Here is a 24,783-nt window from a genome sequence, read left to right as displayed (position 1 = left end):
TGTGTTGGTACATCATTCGTGTGTGTCATCGGTGCGTGTGTGAGGGGAGAAGACAGGATTAAAAATAAGTGTTGGGTGAGTAAACAGCTAAATGTCCCTCATCCGAGCCACACATGACTCTTGGATAGAATGATGAACATGGTCAGTTCCTTTTTTCACATTGGAAAGCAGCAGCGGTATTACTAATACTCCTCGTAATAACAAGTTATGTAATTTGTCTGACAGGTATTCCATTTTCATGTACACATGTTCTATTCTCTAATAATCAATCCACTAAGCATTGGCTTTCATTTCTGTTCAATTTATACTGAACAAAAATATAAAAGCAACATGCAACAATTTGAAAGACTTTACTAAGTTACTGTTCGAAAAAGGTAATCAGTCAATTGAAATACATTTATTAGGCCCTAATCCATGGATTTCACATGACTGGGAATACAGATGTGCATCTGTTGGTCACAAATACCTTAAAAAACAAATGGGTGGTAACAGTATCTCTGTGCTTTCAAATTGCCATCAATAAAATGTAATTGTGTTCGTTGTCCGTAGCTTATGCCTGCCCATACCTTAACCCCACCATGGGGCACTCTGTTCACAATGTTGACATCAGCAAACCGCTCGCCCACACGACGCCATACACGTGGTCTGCGGTTGTGAGGCCGGTTGGACGTACTGCCATATTCTCTAAAATGACATTGGAGGCAGCTTATGGTAGAGGTTAACATTAAATGAACAGCTCTGGTGGACATTCCTGCAGTCAGCATGCCAATTTCACACTCCCTCAAAACTTGAGACATCTGTGGCATTGTGTAGTGTGACAAAACTGCACATTTTAGAGCCTTATATTGTCCCCAGCACAAGGTACACCTGTGTAATGATCATGCTGTTTAATCAGCTTCTTGATATGCCACACCTGTCAGGTGGATGGATTATCTAGGCAAGGAGAAATTCTCACTAACAGGGACGTAAAGAAATTTGTGCACAACATTTTAGAGAAATAAGCTTTGTGTGTGTATGGAGAAATTTGTGGATCTTTCATTTCAGCTCATGAAACATGGGACCAACACTTGTTCAGTGTAGTTTGAAAGGTCAACCTGATACATAGAGGTTGACATCAGCGAAGAATCCACTGCATCCATGATGCAACAATTAACAAAATGTCCACATAGTTTTAATGATGACAACTCAAAATGTAAGTATTGCTCATCTCTACCATATCAGTGTTCTGTATTGTGTTGAGAACAAGCCAGTTGTGAGCTGTCATTTTCCAAACACTAGTTTTCGATGAGAGATACAGTGTGTAAGTCTTGGAGGATCATATCATTCATTCATTCATTCTGCACCAGGCCAACAGCCATCCCCACAGATTTTAAAGATCTCACCCTGACCTGTGAACTTCCTGCCTGGACAATTGCAAAGTTTTTTTCTTTCTCTTTTCTATGATCCATCCACAACACTTTCATTCATTATGAGATTTTGAACTTGCCAACCTTTTCATGGGAACTGAGAGAAAGGAGAGGGGACTGTCTCACCAATTGCCCCCCCAAAAGGGACAAAGCAGCCCCTCATAAGAATCTCATTCAAAATGCAGTTTTGTGAATGGATCAACAATTATAGGGCATTCAAGGGTTCGTTTGGAAACAGTGTAGAGTAGGCAGATATGAATCAAATAGAAAAAGTCTACAAAGGACTTGCCTACCATGAATCCTGTCTTATTATGTTCTCGCAATGTTGACAGTATTGCAATTACAATGTAGCAACTACAGTGCATGCTATATGATTTTATGGGGAAAACTCTCTTACTCAAAGTTCTGTCACTCAAAGAAGGGGGATGGATATATATTTTTATGTAACATTTTGGATATTTAATTTCAGGTTTTCACAATCTACCAAAAATCTTTGTTAGTAGGGTATGGGTACGAGTATATCAATCTTTGCTAGTCAGGTACATTATTATAACTGTAGCAGGGGAGACACTCAGTGGGCACCAGTGAGTATTGCATGTTTATGTGGCACTTCCAAAAACAACCATTTGTGTGTGTTACAGGCCAAGGCTTCCCAAACTCGGTCCTGGGTCACCCAAACTAGTTTTTTGGCCCTACACACAGCTGATTCAAATAATCAAAGCTCAATGATGAGTTTGAATCAGCTGTGTATAGGGCAAAAAACTAGGACTAGGGCTCCAGGACCAGGTTTGGGAAATCCTGTTATAGGATATGTTTTTATATATTCCCAAATAATATGTTCTGATAAACTGACATCAACTTCTAATAATCATGACTTCCCAATGCCTCTTAATTACACACTATTGTGGTCATTTAATAATTAAAACAGTGTTCATACATTCATTTTTGTTATTTCATGTGACAGCTCATTACACACACACACACACACACACACACACACACACACACACACACACACACACACACACACACACACACACACACACACACACACACACGCGCACGCGCACACACAAACTCCTTGGTGTGCATGGATGACCAAAGCTCCAACCACTACACACAGAATATGAAAGGGCACTGGACAAAGGGCTGACGTCAAATGAACAGTATTTTGTGACGCACTGTTCAAGTGAAATGAGAGCGACCTATTAATTCTCAACAAGACTAGCCTGTTCTCTCCATCTCCAACCTTTAAACTACTCACAGATTTGCATGCAGGATGAAAGATTTCAATTTCCACTCTATACACTTCTGTGAATGATCATGCTTAAGTGCTTTATTGATGTAGAGTAATATGGTGTTTCAAGTACAGTAGTAGCTTAATATCCCACCATCAACACTGCTCTTGAATCTCTAAATGTCACCAAAGATGACTGAAAAGACAGAAATAAATCCACACTACAAAAACTACATAGGGAGAACAACCATATGCTATGTATACAGGAAATCAATCATTTTCACATCTGAAAACAAAAGTCTGAGTAATTTGTTCTTTAATCTTCATGTCACACATCAAACCATCAAGTTTAAACAAAAGTAGTATAATTGTTCACAGTATTGCATTTTGCGCAGTGTTAGACTACAGTGTTTCAAGTGAAGGCACAAAACAAGATACTATTCTTGCAAATAAACCCGCCTACCTACAAACATAAACCAGGGAGACTAGACTTGAAATATAACAGTAACACATAATTAAACTAACTTTATCTCTGGTCATATTCAACACCTGAATCCTCCTCTCTCTTTCTGATTGTCTAGTGCTAGCAACAATCTCCTTATGAGACCCATAAGCCCCAAAGTGCTCTTTACTCAATTGTGCAACTCTGTTGCCATTAAAATAAACCTTGTTCTGCTACAAAAGTACATAATGCATTTGCTATATAAGGAGCATGCTCTCACAATAGACAATAGCTATGCACCTAATGCAAATGACTTTCAAAATGCAAAAATAGACAAAGGTAACGAACTGAACACCTGCAACAAAAACGTATTTGAAGCACACACAAAGTCACTATATCACAGTCTTGAATCTGATTCAATGTATAAGCAATCCGTTAACCACTTTTGATGACTTTTTCCAGGGCCCTCTATGCATTGTCAAAATCAACATACGAGACTCTGATCTTGTTCAATAGACATTCCCCATGATCTACAATACGTAAACTTCCAGTGTGAATGGCCGGTGTGCCACAATTTCATTATGAAATGTCAGAAAAATATCCAAATGAACAGTATTGCTCAACATTCAATATCAAAGCCAAAAAATAGGACTTTGTCTACACAAGGATTGCTGCCAATTTGCAGCAGGTAGCCTAGCGGTTAAAGCGTTGGGCAAGTAATTAAAAGATCACTGGTTCAAATCCTGAGCCGACTAGGTGAAAAATCTGCTAATGTTCCCTTGAGCAAGGCACTTAACCCTAATTGCTCCTGTAAGTCAATCTGGAAAAGAACGTCTGCTAAATGACGGAAATGTAACCAAATTGTATCTATGATCCTATGCTATCCATTCATGTTTTTGGTATCTTTATATATGAGAATTAACCATTGATATCAGGCCACACCCGGCCATGATTATAGACACCGGTGTGTCCTTTGACACTATATAAACTAGTCACCCCGCAGTGTTTGTCATTATACCCTGACGAAGACAGCTTGTCTGTCAAAACGTTGGTTATTAAATTATTGCATCTGAGCTCCTAGAGTGTCCTTTAATTATTCAAGTGTTCTACTCCGCTAGCCAGCATCTCACCTAAATAGGTGTGCGTTTCTTTCACCTCTAAATGACGTAAATGTAACTATAAAGCTATGTCAATTCCAGTCAATTTAGGAGTTCCATTTTGAAAATAAAATAATTTTTCAGAATTTAGACTTCAACCGTGGTCTACACAGCAGCACCAAGTAAATAACAGTAACTATAAAAAGATTGGGTATATTCATGCATTTGCTACATTGCCTTCATTTCCCCATAAAACTACATTTCACTTTGAGACATCCAGTAGCTCTATAGAAAATATCAACAAGATTAACAAAACATACAGTTACAACAAATACCAAAGAGATATGTTTTATTTTGATTTCTTTCTAATATATTCTCATGGTTTGATGGAGTGCAATGACTTGTAAACATCGATACTACTATATCACAGCAAATTAGGATGCATGATTTCATAAAACAGGATTTCATTAAAATGTACCCTAACATTTTACTTGACACTCAGTGTCATAACACGATCATAACCATGTCATAACATTGTCATAACATATTTAGACCTGTTGTAACATACAGTGCATTCGGAAAGTATTCAGACCCCTCGACTTTCCCCAAAAATGTTACGTTACAGCCTTATTCTAAAATTGATTAAATGTTTTCCTCATCTATCTACACACAATACCCCATTTTAGAATAAGGCTGTAACCTAACAAAATGTGGAAAAGTCAAGGGGTGTGAATAGTTAAGAATAAGAACACCTCCTCCCAGCTACTCACTGCACTGAGGATAGGAAACTCTGTCACCTCCGATAAATCCCCTATAATTGAGAATTTCAACAAGCATTTTTCTACGGCTGGCCATGCTTTCCACCTGGCTACCCCTACCACGGTTAACAGCACTGCACCCCCCACAGCTATTCGCCCAAGCCTTCCCCATTTCTCCTTCTCCCAAATCCAGTCAGCTGATGTTCTGAAAGAGCTGCAAAATCTGGACCCCTACAAATCAGCTGGGCTTGACAATCTGGACCCTTTCCTAAAATTATCTGCCGAAATTGTTGCTACCCCTATTACTAGCCTGTTCAACCTCTCTTTCGTGTCGTCTGAAATTCCAAAAGATTGGAAAGCAGCTGCTGTCATCCCCCTCTTCAAAGGAGGGGACACTCTTGACCAAAACTGCTACAGAACTATATCTATCCTACCCTGCCTTTCTAAGGTCTTCGAAAGCCAAGTCAACAAACAGATTACCGACCATTTCGAATCCCACCGCACCTTCTCCGCTATGCAATCTGGTTTCAGAGTTGGTCATGGTTGCACCTCAGCCACGCTCAAGGTCCTAAACGATATCGTAACCGCCATTGATAAAAAACAATACTGTGCTGCCGTATTCATTTACCTGGCCAAGGCTTTCGACTCTGTCAAATCACCACATCCTCATCGGCAGACTCAATAGCCTTGGTTTCTCAAATGATTGCCTCGCCTGGTTCACCAACTACTTCTCTGATAGAGTTCAATGTGTCAAATCGGATGGCCTGTTGTCCGGGCCTCTGGCAGTCTCTATGGGGCTGCCACAGGGTTCAATTCTTCAATTCAATTTCTCTGTATACATCAATGATGTCGCTCTTGCTGCTGGTGAGTCTCTGATCCACCTCTACGCAGACGACACCATTCTGTATACTTCTGGCCCTTCTTTGGACACTGTGTTAACAACCCTCCAGACGAGCTTCAATGCCATACAACTCTCCTTCCGTGGCCTCCAACTGCTCTTAAATACAAGTAAAACTAAATGCATGCTCTTCAACCGATTGCTGCCCGTACCTGCCCGCCCGTCCAGCATCACTACTCTGGACGGTTCTTACTTAGAATATGTGGACAACTACAAATACCTAGGTGTCTGGTTACACTAAGCTCTCCTTCCAGACTCACATCATACATCTCCAATCCAAAGTTAAATCTAGAATTGGCTTCCTATTTCGCAACAAAGCATCCTTCACTCATGCTGCCAAACATCTCTCGTAAAACTGACCATCCTACCGATCCTCGACTTCGGCGATGTCATTTACAAAATAGAATCCAATACCCTACTCAATAAACTGGATGCAGTCTATCACAGTGCCATCCATTTTGTCACCAAAGCCCCATATACTACCCACCACGGCGACCTGTACGCTCTCGTTGGCTGGCCCTTGCTTCATACTCGTCGCCAAACCCACTGGCTCCAGGTCATCTACAAGACCCTGCTAGGTAAAGTCCCCCCTTATCTCAGCTCACTGGTCACCATAGCAGCACCCACCTGTAGCACGCGCTCCAGCAGGTATATCCCTCTGGTCACCCCCAAAGCCAATTCCTCCTGCCAAAGACTGGAACGAACAATAAAAATCTCTGAAACTGGAAACACTTATCTCCCTCACTAGCTTTAAGCACCAGCTGTCAGAGCAGCTCACAGATCACTGCACCTGTACATAGCCCATCTATAATTTAGCCCAAACAACTACCCCTTCCCCTACTGTATTTATTTGTTTATTTATTTTGCTCCTTTGCACCCCATTATTTCTATTTCTACTTTGCACTTTCTTCCACTACAAATCTACCATTCCAGTGTTTTACTTGCTATACTGTATTTACTTTGCCACCATGGCCTTTTTTGCCTTTACCTCCCTTATCTCACCTCATTTGCTCACATTGTACATAGACTTATTTTTCTACTGTATATTTGTTTTACTCCATGTGTAACTCTGTGTTGTTGTATGTGTCGAACTGCTTTGCTTTATCTTGGCCAGGTCGCAATTGTAAATGAGAACTTGTTCTCAACTTGCCTACTTGGTTAAATAAAGGTCAAATAAATAAAATAAATAAATAAATAGTTTCCGAATGCACTGTATATAGCATTATTTTATGGCTAGTTATGACACCTACATAACAGTGTCAAAACCCACCACACAAGGCAAAACATTCTGTTACACCCGAGCCTACATGTCAACAGTATATTTATGTTACAGTGTGTATACATGCGTTTTTTAATTGACCATATCAAAATTATCATTGTAATTGCTCTGTTGCTGATGACTGGGATGGATGCAGGAGCAGATTTCAGGAGCAGGACAAGACACCCACGTTTTGACTGATGACTGATATAAGGTAATGTACGTGATAGGCCTATCTTGCTTATATGAGTCTGATGGTCATAATGCTTTTTGACAGTGTCATAAAGTGTATTTTCTTAGTCCAAGTAAAGTGACACAGGATGCTCATAATGCTTCATGAAATTGTCAAAGTGTATTTGTTGAAAAAACATGACCGTAAAAAATGTATAACAACAACAAAGTATCAAACTAAAGGGAACTTCTTGGCAGGTTAAAACAAATTTGAATAAGGCAATATGTCACAACAGGTGTAAATATATGGGTCAAGACAGTTTTATGACCACATTATGACAGGTTATGACAAGTTATGTCAGCTGTTATGACATTATGACTGTGTTATGACACTGGGTGTCAAGTAAAGTGATACCAAATGTATATTTTGCTTCATTCATCTAGTTTCCATTTATTTTTTACAAGAGAAAGGATGACCCTTCACACTTCAATTTAAATGTTGTTTTTTAATATGTGTGCTTGTTAGGCCTGAAACAAAAAAACTGCCTCTGACCTACCAGATCAAAGTGTTTTGGTTGATGGAAAAAATCTCAGGCCTTTAATTCAAAGTATGCATCTCTGTATATTAAAAAAGAGGACCGTGATATGGAACCTTAACGCCTGTTATGAAATATGACAAGGCAAGCATGATCAGCCTGTTGTTGACAACAACAGCTTTAGGCTCTGTGCTTGGCAGACACAGCTGCATGCTCAGGTACCAGGGTGTTTTCATTTCATAGACTTCTACTGGAACTCACTACTGTTCCTCAGTTCACAAACCTAGGCCTACAGTATATGATTTGTGAATAATTTAATTACACTAATATATACGGTTAGGTGCAGAAGCGCAATATAGACCTGTAAACCTGGGCTGGAATAAAATACTACTTTGTATCAGCTGTTTTGTGCCCATCTAGTAAAAACATTTTTTTAAACATTGTGTTTTCTTAGATTGACACTAGTCAACAGTATGACTTAATACTAATTAAAAGAAAAACAATAAGGATCAGAAATACCTATCCATCAAGTTACTACAGTACTTCAAAAGTTGCAACTAGGACAGTAGATGCCTCTAGGACAAGAGACTTCATTGACTACATATCAGCGGTCAACACCATAGAACCCTCCAAGCTCATCACTAAGCTCAGGTCCCTGGGACTGAACACCTCCCTCTGCAACTGGATTGACTTCCTGACGGGCCGCCCCCAGGTGGTGAGGGTAGGCAACAACACATCTGCCATGCTGACCCTCAATACAGGGGCCCCTCAGGGGTGCATGTTTAGTCCCCTCCTGTACTCCCTGTTCACTCACGACTACGTGGCCGCGCCCAACTCCAACATTAAGTTTGCTGATGACACGATAGTGGTTGACCTGATCACCGACAACGATGAGACAACCTAGCGGGCCAGGAGCTTCAAGTTCCTCGGTGTCCACATCACTAAGGAATTATCATGGTCCATACACACCAACACAGTCGTGAAGAAGGCAAGACAACGCCTCTTCCCCCTCAGGAGGCTGAAAAGATTCGGCAAGGGCCCTCAGACCCTCAAAAAGTTCTACAGCTGCACCATTGAGAGCATCTTGACTGGCTGCATCACCGCTTGGTATGGCAACTGCTTGGCATCCGACCACAAAGCGATACAGAGGGTAGTGCGTACATCCCAGTACATCACTGGGGCCAACCTCCCTGCCATCTAGAACCTCTATACCAGGCGGTGTCAGAGGAAGGCCCTAAAAATTGTCATAGACTCCAGCCACCCAGGTCAGATTGTTTTCTCTGCTACCGCATGGCAAGTCTGGAACCAACAGGACCCTGAACAACTTCTAACCCAAACCATAAGACAGCTAAATAGTTAGTTAAATAGTTAGTCCGGGTAGCTATTGATTATCTGCATTGATCCTTTTTGCGCTCATCACATACGCCTCTGCTACCGTTTATCATCTATCCTGTTGCGTAGACACTTTATCCATACCTATATGTACATACCTACATCAATTACATTGTACCCCTGCACATAGACCCAGTACTGGTACCCTGTGTATATAGCCAAGTTATTGTTACTCATTGTGTATTTATAAATGTTTCTATTATTTCTTTTTTCCCTCTCTGCATTGTTGGGAAGGGCCCTGAAGTAAGCAATTCACTGTTAGCCTACACTTGTTGTTTACGAAGCATGTGACAAAATAAGATTTGAGAATGGAGCAAAAACCAGCGTACACATGGCCATAAAGACTTTGATGCAACCCTGCTCAGTATTAGCTATACATTGAGTAAATACATATCATATATTACATTCATTTGTCGGCCCTGGTCAGGTTACCTAGTCCTCAAATCCAGCTGATTTGCTGCACTGGGTCCAGACTTCATCTCTGCGATCAGGTCTGAAGTAGCCAGAGTGACCCACTTTCCGTCCTACCTGGGAGGGGTGCGTTCTACCTTCCTGGGGACAGGACTGTGACAGCTGACAACCCGCTGACCTAGAATCAGAGGACAGTTCAACAAACGTCAGACACGAAACCAATGCTTCAACAAACAGCAGGCAACGATGACAGACTCAGGATTAGTGGAGAAGATAAAACGTCTCATGTGTAGAATCATTACTAATGAATGAGGCTGACAAAATCTCATTGGTGACAAGGGATCCATATGTATAATTTATATGTAACCATGTACTAACCTTTGAAACTGGAAATGTAGGATTATAATCAAAGTGAGACACTAAGCCATGGTCAAAAACACATGGGCCTACTATGGAAAGTGTAGATCATGTATATCAACAGTAAAACATCTAGTTCACAAACTTGCCTGCTTTTGGGGATTCTATGAGGTCTGTTTTCAGCTGTCTGGTGCTGCAGGGGAGATGAAAAGGATGTCAGGTATTTATACTGTTTACACCCAAGCGCAAAAGCTGATATTATCCAGTTCTGAAATGTTTGGTAAACTATCATGTTTCCCTTTTTTAGATCAGTAGGGAGGACGGAAGAAAACACATTTGAAAGGCTATCTGTATATTCTGTTTATTGTGACAGCACCATTTCACAGAGTCAAATTCCTGTATAGGCAAATGTATTTGGCAAATAAAGGTGATTCTGATTCTTCTCAATTCCCAAACTGAATCTGGGATGCCAATTAGGATCAACAGTTCTCACGAGGGTTCAAATGTGTAACAATTATGATATCTTCTACTCTCTCCCTGACAGTCTTTCCATGGCCATGCATGACAAGCGTAAAACCAAAAATGTAATAACAGCTACCACAGAAAATATATTTGCCATTGTAAACATATTGCCATCAGTAGTAGGGAAAAAGGCTTGATATTGTACAGTACCATGTAATCTGTGTAGTTTGGTGGACTGGGGGAGCTCTGATAGTACTCCAGTAGCCTCTCAGCCAGGGCGATGCGTTTGAGCAGGTTCTCAATGAAACTTCGGATCCGAACTTTACCACATATCTCATGCTGGGTGGCAGCCTCAAGGAAATTCTGAATGGTGATGACTTCTCTATAAAAAATTTTTTTTTTTTTTTTTTAAAAACGATACAAAATGAAAACATGAAGGGAACAATGAGGAGAGTAGCTAGTAACATACTAAAGAATGTTGCTACTGCAATGATTACAGTCTTACTCCACTTGCAACAGCAACAATATAAGGAGTTACCAGATTAGTGTATTGGTAACTGTTGTCTGGCATTTGACCTCATGGTTAAGATTGTGACTAAAAATACAGTAAGTAAAGGTTTAGGTTAAGATTGAGTTACTGGCTCAGACACTCACTGTTCTCGCCTCTCCAGCTCATACTCTGACTCCTTCAGCTGCTCCTTCAGCGTGGCAATCACCATCACGGCCACGTCCACCTGCCGGCTCAGCGCCCTCTCCTTCTCCTGTACCTCCTGCCTCTCCTGCTCCAGGTGCTGGAAGAGGGCACGCTCACACAGCAGCTCTGTGTCCGTCTTGGCAAGCTCCGTGCTGACCCTGTGCAGCCTCCTCTGCATGGTGCTGTCCACTGCTCGTAGGACCTTGGCCAGCCTACACTGGAGCGACATCTCCTCGGTACAGACATTCCGCTCTGGAAACACTACCTCAAGCTTGCTGCCTGGGTCTGGAGGTTCGTCAAATAGAAAGGGGGAAGGGATATGATCTGTCCCAGGGCTGGACTTGTGGATTTTGAGACCATCTTTACTGGCCTCTTCCTCCTCCGTCTTTATCTCCTCAGCTGCCTGCGTCCCCACACTAGGCATACGACACCCCTCTATGCAGATAGTGACCTCTCGTGTGTCACTCAGGGAGCGTCCGTGCAGGGCTCTCTCTGGGTGAGAATGCCCCCTGCGGGTCGGAAGGCTCAGCTCGTGCATGGTGTGGTAGTAGCTGTGGCTGTATTCCAGGTGGGCTCTCAAGGAGGCCAGACTACGGAACCTCTTATGCTCCCCACACCGAGGGCACCTGAATGGGAGCTGGGGGTCAGCAGATGCCCCACAAGCCTGCCCATTCTCAGTGAAGAGAGAGGTCATCCTGGCACATACCTTCTGCTGCATTTCACCTACGACCTGGAAGCCAAACACATAACGGCTGATATGACTTTGATATAAGTAATCCAACTACAGCAGACTTATGATAAGGCTAACACCTCATGCATACAGCACTCAGCTATATTACTGCAATGGATTAATATTCATATTATAGTAGGCTATTCTATCAAATCAATCCTACATTTGTTTGAATCAAAACCATTGACTATGTTTGTCCCTATAAAGATGCTCTTCAATCAATGTCACCTAACCGACAAATACCGTCGTAAAATAAAAAGGCCTGCAGATCCCCATCAACAACCAGCCAACAATAGATGACAGTGACAGTAATATGGGTTGCTGTTACCTGGTCTGAGCATTTCATAATATTCTGTATGTAAAAAATTCGAGACACTCCATTTTAGTATATGTTGCGATTTGTATGTATTAATTTGTGGATGTCCATCACCAATTTCGTATATGTTACAAATTACAATTCGTATAATGTTACGAATTTGTAAAACGTATGGTATGTTACGAATTCTAGTTAGGTGACTAGTTGGCTAACATTAGCTAGCTGGCTAACTTTACCTAGTCTAGGAGTTCGAAATCGGGGTTAAGTTTAGGAGTTAGGTTAAGGGAAGGGTTAGAGAAAAGGGTTATGGTTAGGGTGAGAAGGGTTAGCTAACATGCTAAGTAACTGCAAAGTAGATAAAAGTAGTAAGTAGTTGAAAACTTTAAATGCTAAAGATGTCCGTGATGAGAGTTGAACTCGCAACCATTGGGTTGCTAGACGTTAGCTATACAGTGGGGGGAAAAAAGTATTTGATCCCCTGCTGATTTTGTACGTTTGCCCACTGACAAAGAAAGGATCAGTCTATAATTTTAATGGTAGGTTTATTTGAACAGTGAGAGACAGAATAACAACAAAAAAATCCAGAAAAACGCATGTCAAAAATGTTATAAATTGATTTGCATTTTAAAGAGGGAAATAAGTATTTGACCCCCTCTCAATCAGAAAGATTTCTGGCTCCCAGGTGTCTTTTATACAGGTAATGAGCTGAGATTAGGAGCACACTCTTAAAGGGAGTGCTCCTAACCGCAGCTTGTTACCTGTAAAAAAGACACCTGTCCACAGAAGCAATCAATCAATCAGATTCCAAACTCTCCACCATGGCCAAGACCAAAGAGCTCTCCAAGGATGTCAGGGACAAGATTGTAGACCTACACAAGGCTGGAATGGGCTACAAGACCATCGCCAAGCAGCTTGAGAAGGTGACAACATTTGGTGCGATTATTCGCAAATGGAAGAAACACAAAAGAACTGTCAATATCCCTCGGCCTGGGGCTCCATGCAAGATCTCACCTCGTGGAGTTGCAATGATCATGAGAACGGTGAGGAATCAGCCCAGAACTACACGGGAGGATCTTGTCAATGATCTAAAGGCAGCTGGGACCATAGTCACCAAGAAAACAATTGGTAACACACTACGCCGTGAAGGACTGAAATCCTGCAGCGCCCGCAAGGTCCCCCTGCTCAAGAATACATATACATGCCCGTCTGAAGTTTGCCAATGAACATCTGAATGACTCAGAGGACAACTGAGACAACTGGCCTCCATCAGTCTTAAATGGAAGGAGTTTGGAACCACCAAGACTCTTCCTAATGCTGGCCGCCCAGCCAAACTGAGCAATCGGGGGAGAAAGGCCTTGGTCAGGGAGGTGACCAAGAACCTGGCCATCACTGAAGGAGCTCCAGAGTTCCTCTGTGGAGATGGGAGAACCTTCCAGAAGGACAACTATCTGCAGAACTCCACCAATCAGGCATTTATGGTAGAGTGGCCAGACAGAAGCCACTCCTCAGTAAAAGGCACATGACAGCCAAAGGCACCTAAAGGACACTCAGACTGTGAGAAAGAAGATTCTCTGGTCTGATGAAACCAAGATTGAACTCTTTGGCCTGAATGCCAAGAGTCACGTCTGGAGGAAACCTGGCACCATCCCTACGGTGAAGCGTGGTGGTAGCATCATGCTGTGGGGAGGTTTTTTAGCGGAAGGGATCGGGAGACTAGTCAGGATCGGAGGAAAGATGAACGGAACAAAGTATAGCGATGCTTGATGAAAACCTGCTCCAGAGTGCTCAGGACCTCAGACTGGGGCCAAGGTTCAACTTCCAACAGGACAACAACCCTAAGCATATAGCCAAGACACCGCAGGAGTGGCTTCGGGAAAAGTCTGTGAATGTCCTTGAGTGGCCCAGCCAGAGCCCGGACTTGAACCCAATATAACGTCTCTGGTGTGATCTGAAAATAGCTGTGCAGCGACATTCCCCATCCAACCTGACCGAGCTTGAGAGGATTTGCAGAGAAGAATGGGAGAAACTCCCCTTGATACAGGTGTGCCAATCTTGTAGCGTCATACCCAAGAAGACTCAAGGCTTTAGTTGCTGACAAAGGTGCTTCAACAAAGTACTGAGTAAAGGGTATACTTATGCAAATGTGATATTTCCATAAAAAATGTTTTGTTGTAAAACCTGTTTTTGCTTTTCATAATGGGGTATTGTGTGTAGATTGATTAGGGGGGAAAAATAATTGAATCACTGTTAGAATAAGGCTGTAACAAAATTTGGAAAGTAAAAGTATGAATACTTTACGAATGCACTTTATTTTGACTATTTTCTACATTGCAGAATAATAGTGAAGACAAACTATGAAATAACACATACGGAATCATGTAACCAAAAAGGTGTTAAACAAATCAAAATATATTTGAGATTCTTCAAAGTAGCCTCCCTTTGCCTTGACAGCTTTGCATACTCTTGGCATTCTCTCAACCAGCTTCATGAGGTTGTCACCTGAAATGCATTTCAATTAACAGTTGTGCTTTGTTAAGTTAATTTGTGGAATTTCTTTCCTTCTTTATGCGTTTGAGCCATATTTCGTTAAAGACGAAGTATATACTATGCCAAGAACAGCTTAAATAAGCAAATAGAAATGACAGTCCATTATTACTTTAAGCCATGAAAGTCAGTCAATACGGAACATTAAGAACTTTGAACGGTTCTTCAAGTGCAGTCTCAAAAACCATCAAGCGCTATGACGAAACTGGCTCTAGTGAGGACTGCCACAGGAAAGGAATACTCTGCTGCCGAGGATAGGTTCATTAGAGTTAGCGGCATCAGAAATTGCAGCCCAAATAAATGCTTCAGAGTTCAAGTAACAGACATCTCAATATCAACTGTTCAGAGACTGTGTGAATCAGGCCTTCATGGTCAAATTGTTGCAAAGAAACCACTACTAAAGAACACCAATAAGAAGAGACTTGCCTGGCCCAAGAAACACTAGCAATTGGACATTAGACTGGTGGAAATCTGTCCTTTGGTTTGAGGAGTTCTTATTTTAGATTTTTGGTTCCAACTGCCATGTCTTTGTGAGACGCAGATTAGATGAACGGATGATCTCTGCATATGTGGTTCCCACCATGAAGCATGGAGGAGGAGGTGTGATGGTACTTTGCTGGTAACACTGTTTGTGATTTGTTAAGAATTCAAGACACACTTAACCAGCATGGCTACCACAGCATTTTGCAGTGATACGCTATCCCATCTGGTTAGCGCTTAGTGGGACTATAATTTGTTTTTCAACAGGACAATGACCCAAAACACACCTCCAGGCTGTGTAAGGGCTATTTGACCAAGGAGATTGATGAAGTGCTGCATCAGATGACCTAGCCTCCACAATCATCCAACCTCAACCCAATGGAGATGGTTTGTGATGAGTTGGAGCGCAGAGTGGGAACTCCTTCAAGACTGTTGGAAAAACATTCCAGATGAAGCTGGCTGTGTGCAAAGCTGTCAAGGCAAAAGGTTGGCAACTTTGAAGAATCTCAAATATAAATTATATTTTGATTTGTTTAACTTTTTTTTGGTTACTACATGATTTCATGTGTTTCATAGTTTTGACATCCTCACTATTATTCTACAATGTAGAAAATAGTAAAAACCTTGAATAGTAGGTGTGTCCAAAATTCTGACTGGTACTGTATGTGTATTTTAATGACATTCTGCGATTGTCATTAGGCCTACACTTGTAGCCTGAATTGGTGCATCCACTGTTGTCCATGGGCACCTCGGTCTCGGCCGCTTATCTCCGCTTTGTCGACCGTGAGCGTCTCAGCCACTCATCTCCACCTTGACAAAATGTAAGTGGTGTCCTCAAACCACAACGCAATTTGGTGCATATACCACCCAGTTTCCATTCAATTTGCAAATTTTTCATGAGGCTGACATGCAGTAATGTTCAATAATGGTGTAGTAGCCTATTTTTTGAGGCATGTATTAATTGTGATATGCTCATGTTTTACCGGTAAGGTGTACCCCCACTATTAATTTGCAGGGACACAATACCAGACCACCTTACTTTCACCCCTGGTCTTATGTAAGCTTACCAAACTTATCATACTAATTTGAATTACCCGGATGTACGTTTACTATGTTACGTCTAGTCTATGAGATCAGGCTGGGTTGACAGCAGACTCAAGCACATGCAATTCAAGTATTTAGCTAAGCAATGATACATAACGGCATTCAATATTAACTGTGTACAATAGCTTATGTCGTACATGTAACAGGTAATGTTTTATGTAGGCTAGTTATTAGCTAACGCTGCTAGCATCTCTTCCTACCCCATGCATGGCTCACCAGGACTAGCTAGCTAGCCAGGCGGCTGCTGCCGATACATAGCCCCATATGGTGTTTAATAAATGTACAACATGATCTATTTTAAGCTGTGTATACATGTAATCTCGTGTGCATATAGTTTACCTGTATTTGAATAACAGTGTCATGCCAAAAAAAGAATTCCCCCTGCGAACGCTTTTGAAAATGTTAGTCAGTGAGAGTAATGAGCACAGCCTCCCCAACTTCCTTTATAGTAGACGCGTCTGGGAAGCTGCGGAGGGAAAGAATACTAGCTAGTGACGATCAGCTACAAAATATCAATGGGAATGTTGCTAGTAAATTGCTACAATGTCGCGTTTAATGGATACTGAAACAGAACAGTAGCGTTGCACATGATGGCATATATAACGGCGCAAAATAAGTTTTTGTTGAATGGAATAAATAGTCATGTAATTGTACAAATTGCCAACTAAGTTAATAAATAAGTAATTGTAAATTATTAACTGTCAGGCCATTGAATTATTATTGTTGTTTGTATCCCATAATGTGCAGCTCAGACAATTCGGCGTGACCACTCTCTGAGACAGACGGGGTATAAAATCAGACCATATCTTGGTAAAATGCATGAATCAATGTAATGTTTCACTTATTACTTGGAGGTAAAACACATACAGAGAATTTCAAACACACGCCACTGTTGTGGTTATCAGACATCCTAGAATCGAATTTGAAATTCGAATTTGAAAATGGTAGAATCCAGTTTTGTTTGGCAGCGGAACGCGTCATCACTGAATTGATAGGAAAAGCACTGGGGGCTTGTCTGGACGAATGGCGAATATGGACTATCAGCGGGACGTTCAAAATTTCAGGAGAAATGCAAGTGCTAGGTCCTCGTGTTCCTCTCTCGCAATGGAGATAAAAAGAAAGAAGATAAGTGAGAGCACTGTGTTCTTGCAATCAAAGGTAATGTGCCAGTTTGTTTGTTGTCAACCGATTAGCTAACTACTAGGCTAGCAAACTGACGTTTTTCTGTAACTGATGCCTGTCTAACGAACGCGTCAGCTAGCTAACGTTAGCTAACAACTAACGTATCCAGCTGAGTTTACGATTTATTCTACATAGCGTTACAGTAGTGTTATAATTTGCGCTCCAGCTAACTAACGTAAATGCCGAAATATTAGTGGTTCGCTAACTGTTCCGATGCTTTCTTTTATGATCACTGATTTTGTAAAACACTGGCCTCCATTCAATCTATGTGATACGTTACTAAATCCACTCTGGCCCTGTCCAGAAACAACCCAGCCTCGCTGTAGCCAAGTTATGTCATGTTAAACGTCATCTCCACGATATGTGGAGTTTCACTTGGCTACATAGCCTGTCTAGGCACTTATACTGACACTTATAGAGATGTATACTTCCTTCTGATAGTGGCTATTTCTGAATAGGACCTAGCTAGCAGCAGTGGTGTAAAGTACTTAAGTAAAAATACTACTACTTAAGTAGTTTTTTTGTTGTTGGTATCTGTACTTTTACTATTATTATTTTTGAGAACTTTTAATTCCCTACATTCCTAAATAAAATAATGTGCTTTTTACTCCGTACATTTTCCCTGACAGGCAAAAGTATTCATTACATTTTGAATGCTTAGCAGGACAGGGAAATGGTCCAATTCACACACTTATCAAGAGAACATCCCTGGTCATTAATACTGCCTCTGATCTGGTGGACTCACTAAATACATCATTCATTTGTAAATTATGTTGGAGTGTGCCCCTGTCCATCAGTAAATTAAAAAAAGGAAATGGTGCTGTCTGGTTTGCTTAATATAAGGAATTTGAAATGATTTATACTTTTGCTACTTAAGTACATTTATCAATTACATTTACTTTTGATACTTAAGTATATTTAAAACCAAATACTTTTAGACTTTTACTCAAGTAGTATTTTACTGGGTGACTTTTACTTGATTCATTTTCTATTATCGTATCTGTACTTTTGCTCAAGTATGACAATTGGGTACCTTTTCCACCACTGGCTAGCAGATTGTATCGGGCTATGTTGTTAAAGGTTGGTCGAAAAATCTCTGCTACGGCAAATAGCACCTGTCCTGTGACGGCTAATGGAGCGTCACATAGCCCGTTACAGTATGTTAGCTGTATAGATTGGACCCTTTTCTCTCCTACATAACTTTTCAGTGGCCATGAAGAACACTTCTGCTTTGCATGTTTATCGAAACGTTCATTTTTTTTTGCTCTATTAACAAACGAATGTTCTTGCAGGCAAAATGCATGAAAATGTCTACATATGAAAGACACTCATGAAATTAAAGAGGACATGAATTTGTTGTACATAAGACAGATTTCTAAGAAACTACAGGTGACAAAATAGAGGAGAAAGAGATTCAGGCTAAATAATCAGAAAACAGTGTACTATTTATAGCCTATACTTTCTTTAGCCTCTACCCACCATCAGATGTCTGTGGTGTAAACAGAAATTACAACAAATGATTTTGTCCTTTAATAAACGTCATCATAATCCCTATGTTAATGGTTTATTTGTTGTCTTTCCTCTTGTGTTCTAGCAAAGACCACCCAACATGCCATGCACATCAAACCCTGTCAATCTTTTGTCTGCCCAACCATACATTTGTGTCATGTTTTGAGTTTCTTTATTTCAGAGGGATTAAATTCTGTTTCAAATGAGTGTTTTCGAACCATTTAACATTCTTCACATTTTGTCTTTGCTCTATTGACTTGCCTTCCAGTATCCCTCGTTCATCAAGATCTGTGTCCTCCCCCCTCTCTCACCCAGAACCCATCACTGTCTCCTGTCTGTGACATGTCACATCCTTTAGCTAGAGGATATCACCAAACTCCTTAGCTACCTGTCTCCTGTGAATCCACACTATTGTAATTCACTCTATTACTATGGTGTTATCCCCCTCCTACAGGACACTAACATGCAGGAGAAGATAGACTTTGAGATCCGCATGCGGGACGGGGCCTACAAGCTTCTGGTGGCCAGCACCAATAGAGAGCAGATCCTGATTGCCTCCAAGAACCTCCTGACCTGCAACACTCGGGTCAAGGCCTACATGACAGAAATGCACAAGGAGAACCACGATATGAGAGTCGCATCTCAGAGGTAAAGATATCGAACCTTCTATTGTCTGGTTATGTGTGTTTTGTTTGTGGAGTCATGCTCCGTAAGTGAAGTTGAATTTCTAATGTGTTTTGTGTGCCATAGATTATCAGATCGAGTTTCAGATGATCGTGTGGCCTGCAGAGGAAGAGTGGCCTTGTCTGGTAAGATCCTTCTCTTTTTTTTGTCAGAAGGGAACAAGGGCTTTCCTGTATCATACGTTTCCTTTTGATATTCATGAAGATCATTAGATATTTGAGCCGAGCCGCTTGTCTTATCACTGTTGTTGGAAAGTATACTGGGATTCTTCCATTTACTGACAGGTTTGTCTTTGTCCTCCACTGTAGGGCTGCGCATACCGTTGATGTGGAAAGACTCTGACCACTTTAATAACAAAGGGAGTGAGTAGATTGTCATTTATAGTTTTCAGTGAAGGAAAAGGAAAGCAACATAGGAGAAACTGACGCTCTGGAAATTCACTTCAGTTCATTGAGACTGAACCTAATAACTAAAGCAATTCTCATATACAAGCCATGTCCTTGCCAATATTCAAAATATGTATTCTGAGTCTGGATGTAGTTATGGTTGTGAATCCTGGTTTTAGGCACGCGGCGGGTTGCCATCTTCTGCCTGATGAGAATTGGATCTGAAGTTTTTGACACTGAGATGGTGGTTGTGGACAGATCGATGACCGATGTTTGTTTTGAGGGTGTAACAGTTTTGTAAGTATTCACCACAAATACAAACTCATATTGTTGAAATGGGATACCTTGGTTCTATGCCTATGGGACCCTATCATCTTCTCTCCAGTCTCTTGTTAATGATGCACTCCGGGATCCAAATTTTGTAACGTATTGCATAAATTGGATTCGAAACATATCAAACGAATTACAAAGTTCGTATGATATCATACAAATTGCAAAATTCGTAACATATCATACAAAATGGATGACGTAGTACACAAAAAAACAGGGACCACTTTTGGCTTGTGAGCACCACTATCAAAACTACTGGCTGAAATTATACAAAAGTTTGAGAATGCATCTTTAAGTGTTCTGAATTCGACATTTCCCTACTGATTGACAGTAACAGTGTTGGGCCTGCCTTCGAGCTGAAAGTGGAGCTGTATAGCTGTGCCATAGAGGAGGAGACCATCCTGGTCAACACCCCAAAGAAACTGGCCAAGAAGTTACGCAGCTCATTCGGCAGGGCACCTGGGAGGAAACTCTGCCCCCTGCTTGAAGCTGGAGACCCCGATGCTTTCCTGCAGTCCAACCCAATACCCCTGTACGTGAGCTGTACAGTTAAGGCCCAGAGTTTTCCCTGGTCAGGAACAACGTTGGGTGCTGATTATATGTAATGGGTAGGGCCCAGATTTACTGTACTGTAGTCACCCCTTTTGGTTTAGCAGTTGTTGCCTTTTGCCTAGTCAGTCATCTGGTTAGTCTTGTATGTTAAATCACTTTGGGTCTCTGTCTGTCCTTCCTAGGGGGGCAAGGTACAGCCTGCTGGCGTACACCTCTCTGGGCTTGGCCTGGGCCGATGGGGGCTTCCAGTCCCATTCTCTCATAGTCCTCCAGGATGGTAAGAGCAACACTTCATTGGACATTCCTATATACCGCTTTGCGTTAAAGATACATTTCATTGCATGTTTTTGGCTTCAGAAAGGATTGTCACAATATGTCTTGTTTGGACTGTTTTCTCTTTAGCTGAGTCGTCCTCCTGGCTGCCCCTCTATGGGAACCTCTGCTGTCGTCTAGTTGCCCAGCCCGTCTGTATGACCCAGGACATGATGAATGGCTATCTGATTCAGCAGGTGAGCTAACTGTTATCAACTCTCTGACTGCTCCCTGACAAACTATAGAGTACCCTATCTGGCCCTGCCAGTCAAGCCCTGATAAGTAGAGCTAAAACCTTCTTTAGTCATCTAACATACCATTCTATGGCGTAGATGATTAAACCAATGTCTTACCGTAGCTCAACACATAATACCCATAATAAATAATAATTGTCTTCTATTCCAGCAAAGTGTGGAGGGGCTGTCCCGGTACTGCAGCCTGTACTGTGTGCTCAGGGCTGGGAGTCTGTTCTGCTACTACACCCCTGAGGAGATTACTGCCAAGGTGGAGCCCAGCCTTGTCATACCCACCAACAAGGTAGACGTTGCCATGGTAACCGACCCAGATGATTGTGATAGAACAGCACATAACTGTTAGTTTTCAGTTTTTCATCCCTTGGCTCTCCTGCTGTTTCTCTGTCCAGGACACTAGGATCCGTGTGGTGGATAAGGGCCCTCAGAAGAGGTCCAACAGTCTGACCATCACCAACCCAGTGGTGGGGGGGGCTCTGACCAACATCTTCACAACTGACAGCAGGGAGGAGCTGGAGGACTGGATGGAAGCATTCTGGCAGCACTTCTACGACCAGAGTGAGTGTTTGGAAGAGTTAGCAAAAACCTTAATCTCATGCTGTTACTTTCACAGATTTAATCCAAATTGTATATCTCTACCCAATGCTCTGATCTGATTTATCTTCTCTCCCAGGTCAGTGGCAGCACTGCTGTAGTGAGCTGATGAAGATTGAGGTTACGTCACCAAAGAAACCCCCACTCTTTCTCACCAAACAGGCTGACTCTGTCTACAATGACCTGAGTAAGTCCAGTGCCCTGAACCTTTGACTACATATTGTCTTAGATTTTTCTGATATGCAGTTTTGGGTGAGAAAATACGACTTACTTATTTTTCAAATGAGCCCTGCAATAAACACAAATTAAATATAAAATGCAGTCAATCAAATAATAAAGAAATCAAATATTAATACAATCCATCACATAATCAAATAATCAGTCAGATCATGTGAACTCCTCTGAAGAGGTCACTAATTAAGTTTCTGTAAAACTGCCTTACAGAAACCAGTGTTGGCACCTTTTGGCTGTCAGACACTATTTATATACTATATGATTCATTTAGTCAATTTTCCCTTTTGTTCTAAAGGTATAAATTCTCCTGGGAAGTTTGAGAGTATCACCGACATCATCCACAACAAAATCGAGGAAACAGGGGGCCACTTCCTCATTGGTGAGGAGGAGGCAAGGGAGCCTCCTAAATGGTCTACTCTGTTTGACGGGTCCATCCCCATGGTGGTGCAGAAGAGTGTTTTGTCTCCGGGCAAAGAGAGTCCCAGCCCAACTCCCAGCGCTGTCTCCAACGGCAACAAGAAGAGGCGTGCCCCGCCCCCACCTGCTGACAAGCAGCCTTTCGGCCTCCCGCCAGCCAGACCCCCTCCTCCATATCAGGAGAAGGAGAACGTTAGGGCGCGAACCAAGACGGGACGACCCTCGCTGGATGCCAAGTTCTCTGCCATCATCCAGCAGCTGCAGAGGAACCCTGGTGGCCTGTCCAGAAAGAACGCCCCCCTGGGCCAGATAGAGCCTCCCCAGCAGGACTTGGAGTACCCCCAGACTCCTGATGTCCCCCCCAGGCCTGCCCCCGTCCCTGCTCCACGCAACAAACTGAGCAAGTCCTTTAGGGAGAAGATGAACCCTAAAGCCTGGTGACTGACTGAACAAGGGACCTCACCTGGGACTAAAGACTGAAGCCAGGGTCGCCAGTGGCCCAAATATGCCTTTTAACCTTTACTAATAGGACCTATTTGGGTGTTTTTAGGGACATTTCTTAATGACTAAGCAACCTTCCTTTAATGAAACTGTCTTATTCCAATGTGTGTCCAATTACTCACTGTAGGAATATTAGCATGTATGGACTGCAAATACACTTCTGAATGTGGGACCTTAGGGATAAATAATGTTCTCTTGGTTCTTTTGACATGGTGTACCTAACCACTATGATAATAGACTATGATAATAGTCCTTAATGCATTGGCCTTTCTAACCAGAATATATCACTGAAACAATATATATTGAACACTTATCAGAGACACAGCGAATAGTGGATCTAATGTAAGCATTGCATGAAATGATTTTTTGGCCAGTAGAGGAGAAAATGATTTCAGTTTTGCGCTGCACTCAATATAAGCAGTGGCCTGAAGATTGAAATGGGACATGACACTTTCTAGCGGCCCAAACTAATGCACAGTACACTGTGGCCTGAGCCAGTTTTCACTTTGTTTTCTATTCTCTTTTTAATAAGTAGAGCGACAATGGGTTTTAAGGAACTGTTTTGGAATTGTAGACGTATCATTATTGTACCAAATAACTAGCAATTTATTTAGTAGTTAGCACTTGTTTAGTAGTTAGGCTAGCATTTGCTAAAATACACAGGATTTCAAAGCACCTTGCTGTTTGTCGTTTTTTAATACAATTTAAGTATTCGTTAACCATATTCGGTGGAATATGTTTAAAGTTAATGGTTATACTAGAGATTTCTGATTTGTTATTGTTAAATGTGTATTGTTGATGGTCTGTGTAGCCCTAACGTATTCGATTCTTGTTTCCCTCTCATATACTGTAAGATATCTAACGGTCTTTGATGTTGTGGATTAAAACCCATTTCTACTACTTTTTAAAATGTTTTTAACTTTTTGTTGATTTGGTCCAACTAATGCTTAATGTGAGCTTTGACTTTAGACTGTTGACGGTCTTGTGCCATTTACCAATGTAAAAACTAGTAACCAAAATATCCTCCGTCATAGTGGAGTTGTACCAGTAGGTGGCGGTAACACCTTAAGCAGGCTAAGCACATCCACACACTGCAGCAAATGCCGTATAATCAGTTCTGGGTAACGTGACTCAAATCACTTTTAGAAAGGGCAGACTCACTAATGTAACATTGCATATAACTATCTGATATAAATGACCACTGCAGTCTGTTTTAATGTGAATAATACTGCTTGTCCTAGATAACAGCATTTGAAGATAACACCCAATATCAGCTAATACCATTCTAATATAAGGACACTTCATCACTCCCTAATCCGACCTAGGTCTGTACTTTTAGAAATACCGAGAATATCTCTCAACTGAAAACATATTACCAGTCTGCATACAGCCACTATTAATGGAAACACAAAACCTTTCTTTGAATTATTAGCAACCTTCTGTTCCAGACATACTGTCAGCAAATTGCATTAAGATGTTATGTATATGACCAACACTGGTAAAACGCCTTGGAATAGATTTGTAGTTGGGTCTACATG

General features: G+C 41.6%; 2 protein-coding genes across 2 annotated transcripts; one reads left to right on the top strand and one right to left on the bottom strand.

Moving 5' to 3' along the window:
- Window positions 1-8,962: 8,962 nt before the first annotated feature.
- LOC106577139 (protein ZNF365-like) lies at window positions 8,963-17,010 on the bottom strand. The gene is made up of 5 exons (XM_014154903.2): window positions 16,633-17,010; window positions 11,080-11,849; window positions 10,636-10,807; window positions 10,113-10,156; window positions 8,963-9,784 (listed from the first exon to the last, which is right to left on the bottom strand). Exons 2-5 carry the CDS (start codon window positions 11,835-11,837, stop codon window positions 9,628-9,630), a joined length of 1,131 nt encoding a protein of 376 aa, XP_014010378.1. The 5' UTR covers window positions 11,838-11,849; window positions 16,633-17,010; the 3' UTR covers window positions 8,963-9,627.
- Window positions 17,011-17,255: 245 nt separating this feature from the next.
- Window positions 17,256-24,155, top strand: rtkn2 (rhotekin 2). Its single transcript, XM_014154831.2, has 12 exons — window positions 17,256-17,451; window positions 19,439-19,632; window positions 19,735-19,793; window positions 19,977-20,030; window positions 20,234-20,351; window positions 20,716-20,916; window positions 21,119-21,213; window positions 21,339-21,445; window positions 21,654-21,785; window positions 21,892-22,057; window positions 22,173-22,280; window positions 22,623-24,155. The coding sequence occupies exons 1-12, from the start codon at window positions 17,317-17,319 to the stop codon at window positions 23,183-23,185; spliced, it is 1,932 nt and encodes a 643-aa protein (XP_014010306.1). The 5' UTR covers window positions 17,256-17,316; the 3' UTR covers window positions 23,186-24,155.
- Window positions 24,156-24,783: the final 628 nt, after the last annotated feature.

Source organism: Salmo salar, chromosome ssa18, assembly GCF_905237065.1.
Source record: "Salmo salar chromosome ssa18, Ssal_v3.1, whole genome shotgun sequence".
NCBI classification, from domain to species: domain Eukaryota; kingdom Metazoa; phylum Chordata; class Actinopteri; order Salmoniformes; family Salmonidae; genus Salmo; species Salmo salar.
Note: the sequence above shows the minus strand (reverse complement) of the source record. Positions and strands in the feature narration are given on the sequence as shown.

What these genes read in the sequence shown, in the direction of transcription:
- LOC106577139 (XM_014154903.2), bottom strand. Translation starts at nt 11,837, where the DNA reads ATGCAGCAGAAGGTATGTGCCAGGATGACCTCTCTCTTCACTGAGAAT. An exon ending in CAAACTACACAGATTACATG is followed by an intron (nt 10,157 to 10,635) that starts GTACTGTACAAT and finishes TCTCCCCTGCAG; the next exon opens with CACCAGACAGCTGAAAACAG. An exon ending in CATAGAATCCCCAAAAGCAG is followed by an intron (nt 9,785 to 10,112) that starts GCAAGTTTGTGA and finishes CTCTGATTCTAG; the next exon opens with GTCAGCGGGTTGTCAGCTGT.
- rtkn2 (XM_014154831.2), top strand. Translation starts at nt 17,317, where the DNA reads ATGGCGAATATGGACTATCAGCGGGACGTTCAAAATTTCAGGAGAAAT. An exon ending in TTGTCATACCCACCAACAAG is followed by an intron (nt 21,786 to 21,891) that starts GTAGACGTTGCC and finishes TTCTCTGTCCAG; the next exon opens with GACACTAGGATCCGTGTGGT. An exon ending in CTCTGTCTACAATGACCTGA is followed by an intron (nt 22,281 to 22,622) that starts GTAAGTCCAGTG and finishes TTTGTTCTAAAG; the next exon opens with GTATAAATTCTCCTGGGAAG.